An 11160-nucleotide genomic window follows, 5' to 3' on the forward strand; every position below is an offset into this window, starting at 1 on the left:
ACTGTGGCTGGAGAGAAATGGTTCTAAACAATGGAGAGAAGCAACAAGAGACCTGGCACCCTCAGGGCCAGTCCCCAGCCTTTCTGCAGACCCAGCTCTTGGGGTGGGAGTGTGAGGACAGAAGGGAGACCACGACTAATCCTTAGCCTCAGGTGCAGGGGAGGGCCAATGGCTGAGTTCTAGCCTTTCCCAGGGAGAGAGTGGGAGGGGTGTGATTTTTATATTATGTTTCTGTTGTGTACAGTTAACTCTCATTGCAAGCAGGACGTATTCTCTTATGTGTTTTCAGTGTGGTTCTAGAACAACCAAAAGGACAGATGATACTGAAAACTCAAAGCTCTAAGCTTGCCCTGCTGTTAGTGTGTCTGAGAAAAACAAGTGCCAATCTGATGAAGAGTTTAGCAGTTGGGGGTTAGAACTTATTTTTGGTGAGTAAAATATTTACCAAAAATATGGCATAGAGAACAGAAGTCGCTTCCTTATGAGACCCAGAAGTATGTCAAACTAGGTTATACCACTTATATCTAGGGATATATCTATATCTATACACACACACACACACATATATATAAATGAATGGGTGTTTACCTGCATGAGTGCCTGGTGCTGACAGAGAGGGCATAAGACCCCCTGGAACTGGAGTTAAAAATGGTTGTGAGCTGTGGGTGTTGGGAATCAAACCTGCTCTTAACTCTTAAGTCATCTCTCCAGCCCTGCTCCTCATCATTGTGTGTTATGATGATTTAATTTAAATTTTAGTTGGTTATTATCTATCACTTCAATTACTATCTCTATTTTAGTTTTTTTTAAATATATAAACTTTTTAAGGTTTTTTTAATCCATAGTTCCTAGTACCAACTCATTTAAAAATTCACTAAAACTGCTAAAATGATCAAACTTAGACAGGAGGTCTGGAAAGAGGCCATGCCAGCTCTGCTGATTGTGATCCAGAGCACCACTGATACATCCCTGGGGCTGAGACTTAGAGTAGGGCAGGTGAGTGGTGATCTCCTCTCCAGCCACTCACTTTCCCTTCACAGAATGCAATTAATCATGTCTTCGTCGTAAGCCTGTTCAATTTTGATAATCTTAAGTAAATTTAGACTAATCACAATGAAATATATAGCAAATATTTTAGGTTCATAAGTGATTTGGCATTTTTAAAGCCAAATCATAGTGCTTTGTGATATAATTTTTTTTCTTCACTATTTTCTTATTGGGCATTTGATTGTTTTCTCTGGGCAATTTCATTGCTCTGAGAGGCTACAAATGATACGTTGGCACAAACACAAGAGCATCTTCTTCACTGTGGAAATGTATGTATTAAATGATTATATTTGATGTAACCAGAACAGTTTCCCATTGGGAGCTGTTTTGCTGTCCCATAAAGTCAGTCCTAGCATAAGAGAAACACTGAGTTAAAGGCTGTGCTGGTGGCACAGTCCTCATTCCACACATTCCTGTCTGCCACAGCCCTTAGAAAACGACAGTGCATGTTCCCAGCATATGTTTCTTTTTAAGTGCTATAAATATCCAAAGTTTTGTTTTATATATATATATTTACTTTTGAGACAGGGTCTCATTCTGTCACCTTGGTTGTCCTAGAATTCACTCTGTAGACCAGACTGGCCTTGAACTCACAGAGATCCTCCTGCTTCTGCCTCCCAAGTGCTGAGGTTAAAGTTCAAGCCACTATATCCAGCCTGTGTTATAAATTTGTGTGTGTGTGTTTGTGTACATATATGTTTGTGTGCATTGTAGTATATATGCATGTCAGTGTGTGTGTGTGTGTGTGTGTGTGTGTGTGTGTACAGGATCTCTCACTGAACCTTGAGCTAGGCTGGTGACCAAGCCCCAGTGAGCCTCCTGTTTCTGTCTGCCACAGTCTGGAGGTTCAGCTATACCTAGCAAAGCCTGGTTTTTACATGGGTTCTGGGCACGTGAACCCAAGCCTTTATGCTTGCAGACCAAGATTTCTCACCCACTGAGCCTCTCCAGCTCCATCTAAAGCTTTAGACAAACTAAAAAGCGATCTTATCATTTCTAAATGTTACAGTGCTTCTAGATTTAATTTGTCTACATGGTTCTAGTCCTATTATAAAGTTTTAAAATGTAAAATAGTTTAAAAAACATGAACAAACATTATTGAACTGATAGAAATTTTACTCCTTAAAATCCAGAGACCACATAGGGAAAACCCAATAGATGTGTGCCCGGCTACAGTATCACTGTTCATGGTTGCCTTGCTCCCTTGCTGGGGGAGCCATGTTGACAGCTTGCTTCTGTGTTCCAGGGCGTCCTCTGGGTGCTGGGATGCCCACTTTCGGTGCACATAACAGTTACTATGTGTACCGTGTGTCGTTGGCTCCTTTTCTTGGTTGTACTGTTTTCTTGGTGCTTTAGAAGGAAGCTTGCATCTTGCACACTGAGGAATTTGGGAAACGGTTGGAGGAGGGCAAAGCTTAGGCAGCTGGCAGTTCTTTCCAAGAGGATCCGATGAGAGAAAAGCAAGTCAAGGGAAGGGAGCAGACCAGATGTGAGAACTCACCAGTGTATAAAGTATGAAAGGACAACCCAGTGGTGGACGCACATGCCTTTGATCCCAACCAGGCAGATCTCATTGAGTTTGAGGCCAGCCTGGAATACTAACTAGTAAAGCCAGGACTATACAAAGAAACCCTAACCAACCAACCAACCAACCAACCAACCAACCAACCAACCAACTAACCAACCAACCAAACAAACAAACAAACAAACCAGGAAAGGACTTTGTGTTTATTTCAACATAATGTCCATTTTTTAACACTTACCACCTAAAGGCTGACACGCTGGTGGTGGTAAATCTGAGGGATTATAATGAAACTGTACAGTTCTTATCTTTTTTATTTTAATCTGCTTTAGTTTAGAATATAAAGCATGTTTTCCCAAAGACAGTCTTTGCAACCATTGTTTAAAAAAAGCGATTTCAGGGGAATAGTAAACTTTTCAATTGGTTTGGTCTTTAATTCTAGCTACAGGAGTAATTACTTGGATTATCATTTTAACATAATTTTTCACCCAGCAATCCTTTTGAAAGTATTGTTTGCTTAGATTGAAACATTGAACTGCACCTGTCTGCCCGCAGAGCAGCAGATTATAAAAGAAAGAAACACGGGCAAATCAACATGTAAAATTGGGTCAGAATATCCTTGTTGGGGGACCTGTGTGCTGGCTGGTGGTCTGTGCTGTGTCAAGACAAAAGGGGATTAGTTCCCTGGAGGATTCAAGTCCAGAGAAGGAAAGGAATCTAGGGTCAATGTAGCTTTCAAAGTCATGAGTGCGGAAGGGTCAGGATTTGAGCCAAAGGTGTTGAAGACTGCTATGGCCCCGGAGTGTTTAGGAGCCGACTGGCTGCCCTTTGGAAGGGGGTCTGGGAGGGTCATGGGTGTAGGCAGATGTGGAAGAGGACAGATGGAGTGCTGCTTGGATACCTGTGGAATTGCTCTGCCCCTCAGGGCTCACGCTTCTTATTTTACCGGAACATGTGCCACGGCTGTTATGACTATGATCATGATTATATGGAGACCATTACAATTATGAATATTGTATGAATATAGTTTTGATTATATAATGTAAACAGCTGCAGTTTAAGACAAAAATGCACAAATGAGAGTTGTTCGCCTTGTAGAGATAATATGTATTTTATTTATTTTTATATCCCCGCGATCACGCACACATGCGCATCTTTATATTCCACAAACCGAAAGAGGAGCTGTAGCAGTTACTTTAAACATCCCCCTACCCCCACTAGTTGGCAGGTTTCAGATGTAAATACACTCTGATTATTTAAAATCAAACCTGATACTCACTCACCACCGAATGTGGCATGTGCCACCATCTGAGGGTGTTACACTGAGGGTGATTCTGGTTCCTAGTTCTGCCTGAGGATTCTTTCCCCCTCGTTTTGTCTTGAGATGACACTGAAGTTTCTCTCCCCAAATTCCTTCCTTTTGTGTGGTGTCCTGGTCCAGGCTCAGAGCTCTGTGCAGGCTCAGGACTTTGTTTTTTTTTTGTTTGTTTGTTTGTTTGTTTTTGGTTTTTGAGACAGGGTTTCTCTGTGTAGCCCTGGGTGTCCTGGAACTCACTCTGTAGACCAGGTGGGCCTCGAACTCAGAAATCCGCCTGCCTCTGCCTCCCGAGTGCTGGGATTAAAGGCGTGTGCCACCACGCCCGGCCTCAGGCTCAGGACTTTGTAAGAACCGGAGGAGATCCATCTCTGGTAAAGGTCCTTCTGTGAGCCTAAGGCTGTGCTCACTTTTCTGCAAGTTGCTGGGCTGAATCAATGCTCTGCTGAACGTCCCCTCTCACCCAGAGCCCACCCTGCACGTCTTCATTTGCTTGTGTTTGCCAAATTGTGTTTATTGATTTTGCTATTTTGAATGTGTTTGAGGTTATCCTTGAAGGTCAGTTCTGAGAGTTGGCCTTGACATTTCTAATAGAAATAAAGCCAAGTCTGGGCATGGTAGCCCTCTCTCATCTGCAATCTCAGCATTCTGCAGGCTGAGGCAGGAGAATTGCTGTGAAGTCTAGCTTAGCCTGGTGAATATAGTGTGTTCTAGGTGAGTTTGGGCTAGAGATTGAGTCTTTGTTTCAGATAGACACAAACCCAAACCAAGATTAGCGTGAAGCATCTTTGGAACGTCTCCATGACCCTGTCTTACACCGAGCGGAATGTGTGCCTCTCCTGCCCCAGTGAAAAAGAAGTCTTCCATGCCTTTCCCTTCACTGACACCCCTAGCCCAGCTCTGATGTGGAAAGAACTTGTCTGTCTCCCTTGTGTGCAGGCTGGAGGCTCTCAGGTCATCTTTACCAACCCTCTGGAGATAGTGAAGATCCGCCTGCAGGTAGCCGGAGAGATCACCACAGGACCGAGAGTCAGCGCTCTGAATGTGCTTCAGGACCTGGGACTTTTTGGGCTGTACAAGGTGGGTCAATTCCTTTGGCTAACTGAATGGAGATGTGACACACAGCACACACATGTATACACACTATACACATGGTATACACATGTATACACACGCTACACACATGTATACACACAGCACTCACATGTATATACACTATACATACAGTACACACACATATACACACTGCATACAGTACATGTGTATACACACTGTATACACTGTACACACATGTATATACACAGTGCACACATGTAGACACACACAGTACACACACGTATACACACTGTGTGTACAGTACACCCATGTATACACATTGTGCACACAATACACGTGTATACATACTATATGTACTGTACACACATGTAGACACACAGCACACACACGTAGACACACACATAGTACACACATGTATGCACACAGTACACATATGTACACACAGTACACACATGTATACACACAGTATACACGTGAAAGAATGAAGAAGTTGGATGACCCCACCCTCACCCCCAAGCTGAGACCTATGAGACCTATCAGAAAACCCAAATGAAATCAGGTCCCCCAGGTAAAGGCAGCGGGATGTACACACTGCTCCTGGGTAAAGGTGGTGGGATGAACATGTTCCTGGTGTCATTTTTAGCTTTTATGGAGCTGCTGTGCTGGCAGGATATCCGTTCCATAGCATCTCTGGCTTCATGCTTCCGGCTTCTACTCTATGGGATCTTTGAGAAATACCTTTGGATACTCGTTGGATGGTTTTAGGACACCAGAATGATCCTATGCTGACATAGAGTCTGAATATGTTATTGTCCCAGGAGGGGCTTCTCTTGTCTTAATCATCATGACCATGGTGGGGGAAAAAAAAGATAGTAGAATTTGGCAGAATTCAAGTCTTTAAGAAGTTAAGTGGGAGGGTTTGTCAATAATGAATTCCATTAAAAAACAACAACAGTTACTGTACTTTCACAAAATGCCAGTCAACAGATTTCTCCCCTGCCGATATACTTACCATCGTCATTACAGATCAGATGTAATGGAGCAGAAGCCAGTATTTTTCTTTAACTAGGAGAGTATTTCCTTCCATTCCTTTCCCTGGTAGAAGGGAAAATACAGAAATTTCACCTCTATAGGGGACTGTGTTTCCACAGCATTGAATTTATTTATGGATCCATAACTACTGAAATGTGTAAATTTACCTCTGTAACTGCAAATTAGAAATTAGGAATGTCTAGATTAGAGCTGTAAGCCACAGGGCGCTCCAGAGCCCGGCTGCCAGCGGAGTCTGTCTTTACCAAATGCCTCTGCTCCGCTCCTCCCACCCACCCTCCCTGCCATCCGTTGAGATTCCCTTGGAGAGCAGAATTTGTAAATATTGGTTCTATCTGTATTATCCTGTAAGAGTCCTTCGGTGTTTTTGTTGTTGTAATAAAAACAGAGCCATAGGAACCCAGTGCTTGGGTATAGCATTTGTCTGGTGAGATAAAGCTTCAGACCTGGGCTAGCAGGGGTCGATGGCAATGGTATGGAAGGTCTTCCTTCCATGCCGATGGTAAGTATATCGGCAGGGGAGAAATCTTCCAATGGTATGGGGAGGGCCAGGACAGGCTGTGTTGAATGGAACATGCATGGAATGAGCAGGGAACACGCTTGGGTTTTTTCTCTGCCTTCCCAAGAACAGCTTCCCTTCTCCATTGCCTCTGGCATTCTGCCTGGCTTGGAACTCTCGAGGCTTGGAAGTGATTGAGGTTGACTTGGTAATTTGTTAGTTTTGGGGGGTTTGGGAATCAAGTCATTTATACTGGGATCTGATCTAATGCCTCTCCTGTTTCCCCTGCCACTCCGATCCCCACTCAAGCTCCCCACCCCCACGCCTGGCAAAGCTGAGCAGGTCATGCAAACCTGGGATGTCCGAGAGCCCTTATGAATCCTAAATGTTGCCTTGCTTAACATGCAGAAAGTTCCAATTACATATTGACAAGTTGCAGAGACCGGCAGTAGAGCATCCTGAGTTAATATTGTATTTCGCTTGAAAACACTTAAGAGGATAGATCTCATGTGTGATTACAACAGAAAAACAAGTTAATTATTAAATTATTTGTCATTTTTAAAAAAAGATTTATTTATTTATTTAATGTATGTGAGTACACTGTAGCTGTACAGATAGCTGTGAATCTTCATGTGGTTGCTGGGAATTGAATTTTTAGGACCTTTGCTTGCTCCCTGCTCACTCCAGTTGGCCCTGCTCACTCTCGTCAATTCTGATCACTCAGTCCCTGATTGCTCTGGCCCAAAGATTTATTTATTATTATACATAAGTACACTGTAGCTGACTTCAGATGCACCAGAAGAGGGCGTCAGATCTCATGACGTTGGTTGGGAGCCACCATGTGGTTGCTGGGAATTGAACTCAGGACCTCTGGAAGAGCAGTCAGTGCTCTTACCCGCTGAGCCATCTCGCCATCCCATTTATCATTATTTTATGGGCATTGGTGTTTTGCCTGCATGTCTGCCTGTGTGAGGCATCAGATCCCCTTGGGACAGGAGTTAACAAATAGCTGTGGGCCACCATGTGGTTGCTGGGAATTGAACTCAGGACCTCTCTCCAGCCCTGCCACATTAAGTTTTAAGACCCTAAAATATAGCATTTCTAGAAATGCTAGAAAGTTCTTTGTTGTTAGAATGCTGCAGCCACCCGGGGTTAGCCTGGATGGATGTCCATTTTCCTTTAGAAAGCTTCCTGCCCCACATGTTTGCTCTGCCTACTCCATCCCACCCCAATTCCCCTCACATCACTTCTAATGCTGTTTGAAGGACATCTCAGCCTGTCACTGATGCCTGCCCGCTTCCCATATTTATACTCTGTTTTGCACTGTTTCCTCACCGCGTGACAGGGTGCCAAAGCCTGTTTCCTCCGAGACATTCCCTTCTCCGCGATCTATTTTCCCGTGTACGCTCACTGCAAACTCCTCCTGGCTGATGAGAACGGACGTGTGGGAGGCATCAATCTCCTGACAGCGGGAGCCTTGGCAGGTAACCACGGATCTTCTTAAACCAAAAGAATTCTGCCAAGACGCACCGAACCTCTGACTTGGAGCTTTATTTCTGGAAGTTATTGTTGGGATCCGACTTAGCTGGATATAACCGCCTTTTCTCCTTTGTGGGGATCTGATTCTGATGAGCGTTAATTACATTTGCATAATGTGGATAAACAACTTAATGCAGCTTAGCAACTTGGAGCCAAATTAGATCTGCCCATCTCAATTGGGCTTCCATCATTAGCATGTGTCTTAGCCTCCTGGGCTCCTAAAACCTTGGGTACAGCCAACTAAGGAGGAGAAGTCCTTTGCTAGATCTGCTCTGTTGGACCAGTGCTGCCCTTAGGATTGTCCTGTAGGGTAGTGCGGTCCCACTCTGGCTCAGAACTCTCGCTTCTTGCCACCACAGGTTAGACCAAAGCAGCACCCTGAAGCCCTCAACTCCTTTCTCAGCATTCAGTTTGGTTAATGGTTGCTTAAGTTGCTTCCCCCCTCTGCAATAGGCTCAGTGCTTCTGGAGGGTGGGGCTTGCAATACGTCCGTCCGTCCTGCCTTTCCTGCGGCCAACATAAGAGTAAAGGCTCAGGCAACGAAAGACACCAGATTAGGCCCAGGAGAGTCTACCAGGGCGAGCAGCCTGGCAGGAAGAACTGACTCAGCAGTAGCTGGGGTGAAGGGGGTTGAATGTGTGTGTCCCTGTCCTTCCTTACTCCCGAGTTACCAGGGAACTGACTTGGAATAACAGGGAGCAACCAGGCATCCTTATATTCAGCAGCACAGAGGAACGACAGGGGAAGGAAACGGTTCATTAGGCTTGTCTGCCTTCCTCACAGCTAGTAATGAACCCACACAAAACTCACAGACTCAGGACTAGGACTAGACCCTTGTTCCTTGCTTGGGGTTTATTTTAGATTTATTTACATGTGGGAGGCAGAGACAGGCAGAGCTCTGAGTTTGGGGTCAGCCTGGTCTATAGAGTGATTAGTTCCAGGACAGCCTGAGCTACCTTGTCTCACAACACAAAAACCAAAGGGTTTATTTACTTTTATGTTCATGTTTGCCTGCATGTATGTATGCACACCATGTGCATACCCGTTGCTGAATGAGGCCAAAATTGGGTATCAAATACCCTGGAGCTGGAGTTATAGATGGTTGCAAGCCATGAGGATGCTAGGAATCGAACCTGGGTCCTCTGAAAGAGCAGCCAGTGCTCTTAACCACTGAGGCATCTCTCTAACCCCACTGCTTGGCTCTTAATTACTGAGTTATCTTCTACTACTTGTCCTAAGTATGGTATGTTAGGAGCCCTGGGTCCTGGCGGTGTTGAGATGAATACACTGTTCTTGTTTATGACAACAGAGGACAACTTAAAAACAAGCAAACAAACCAACAAAGAAAAACAAGAAAACAGGGCTTTGAGCCCTTGTCTGGGGTCCTGCAAATGCCTTGGCCTCTGTCATTTGTGAGCTTGGTTGAATGAAAACAGCCAGTGATGCTGGTTTAACCTGGCATCAAGTACCCCCCTTCCCCCCGCCTCACCACCCCCCAGCTCCTTTCTTGTCCTCATTAGACTGTTAGGAAGGGGATAACGGCCAGGCTTCCAGTGGACACAAACAGAACTACATAAACAGTTCCCAAGTCACACCAGCTTATAGACATTGGACCTATTTTCAGAAAGAGGCGAGTTTCTCTAATTATTACCAGGCATGCTTCGATAGCAAGTACTGAGAGCATTTGAAGACCTGTCCCAGGAGGCATGCAGCTCACCTGCTTCCCTCTGAGCAGGGTGCTGGGCTGATCTAAGGGACGTACTGGCATCGTTCTCTCACGGACCCCTCAGAGCCACAAGCTCCATCTGCCTAGCGATGATGAGACAGTGAGATTTGGGCCAAATTGAATTCCTTCCCCCTGGGGAAGGTCATGCTGCTCTCTCAGGTCTGTTTTGTTTTATGAACAAAACCTATGCTTGAGAAATCCGTCTTCTGTGTCCTGCTGCTGCTGCTGCAGCATCTCAGGTGACCCCAGGGAGCCGTGGCACATGTGTGTGTGTGTGTGTGTGTGTGGGGGGGGGGGGGGGCTCTGAATGATCAGTTCCCCTGCTGCTCTTTAACTGGATGCCTGCCTGGCTCTCCCTGAGGTTGTAATGACTGCCACACTGACTGTCACATGAGCAGGTCTGAAAGGAGGCTCGCATCCTCTCCCTTAGCACCTCAGACTGGCAAGTGCTTGATGCTTTTGACCCTCACCCCACAGTGTGGTTGGCAAGGATCAAACAAGACCACGCACGATGCTTTGATACCACATGCAATCTGCGGTACATTAAACAGATGTCACACAAGAAAATACTTGCATCCTATTTAAAGATGAAAAGCCTAAAGGTTGTTAAGGCCGGAAAGGGAACGTGGCGATTCCTACCTATCTCTAGCACTGCTTCTCTCTCTCTCTCATTGTTCTCTGGGATGGTACAGTAGAGACATTTCCTTAATTCAGAAAGAAAAACAAAACATTTCCACCCCAATTCTACTGAAACCAGCAACCAACCGGCAGGCTTGCTGGCACTTCTTTCCACATGCGCCTACGTATCTGTTTAAGGAGCTCTGAGTGCCCCTTGGGTTACAGTGGTGGACTTTCTTGTTGGATGTATGAAGTCCTTAGGAGGATTAAATGTGGCTTTTCTCCTCAAAGGCGTACCTGCTGCTTCTCTGGTGACCCCTGCTGATGTCATCAAGACAAGACTGCAAGTGGCCGCCAGGGCCGGCCAGACAACATATAGCGGTGTCGTCGACTGTTTCCGAAAGATTCTCCGGGAAGAAGGGCCCTCGGCATTTTGGAAAGGGACTGCAGGTAGATGCTGGGGTGGTCCTCCAGCCTGGCTGTCTGGCTGTCCTGCCCTGACACTCTCAGGTCACCTTGTAACAGCATCCAGGTGTTAAATGTACCCTACCCTGTCTGTCTTTTCCAGCTCGGGTGTTTCGATCCTCACCTCAGTTTGGTGTCACCCTGGTTACCTACGAGCTTCTGCAGCGGTGGTTTTACATAGACTTTGGAGGCCTGTAAGTACAGCTACTTCTCTTCACAAAGTCACCAAATCCACACACGTGTGTGTTCTGTTTGTAGAGCCACTTTGGGGATGCTGAGAAACGGGACACAGTGGGGTTCTTTAAGACCAATGCATGGAAAGC

At 45.4% G+C, this 11160-nt stretch overlaps 1 protein-coding gene across 1 annotated transcript in view; it reads left to right on the plus strand.

Annotated features, from left to right (window-relative positions):
* The window catches only part of Slc25a12 (solute carrier family 25 member 12), a 95659-nt gene that overhangs the window by 79189 nt on the left and 5310 nt on the right, over positions 1 to 11160 (plus strand). Inside the window, exons 14-17 of the mRNA XM_021184208.3 lie at positions 4824 to 4964; positions 7835 to 7973; positions 10664 to 10822; positions 10941 to 11031. Coding sequence (XP_021039867.1) covers positions 4824 to 4964; positions 7835 to 7973; positions 10664 to 10822; positions 10941 to 11031 — 530 coding nt within the window. The remainder of the gene's footprint in view (positions 1 to 4823; positions 4965 to 7834; positions 7974 to 10663; positions 10823 to 10940; positions 11032 to 11160) is intronic.

Source organism: Mus caroli, unplaced genomic scaffold, assembly GCF_978045245.1.
Source record: "Mus caroli unplaced genomic scaffold, Mus_caroli_1 scaffold_2, whole genome shotgun sequence".
NCBI classification, from domain to species: Eukaryota; Metazoa; Chordata; class Mammalia; order Rodentia; family Muridae; genus Mus; species Mus caroli.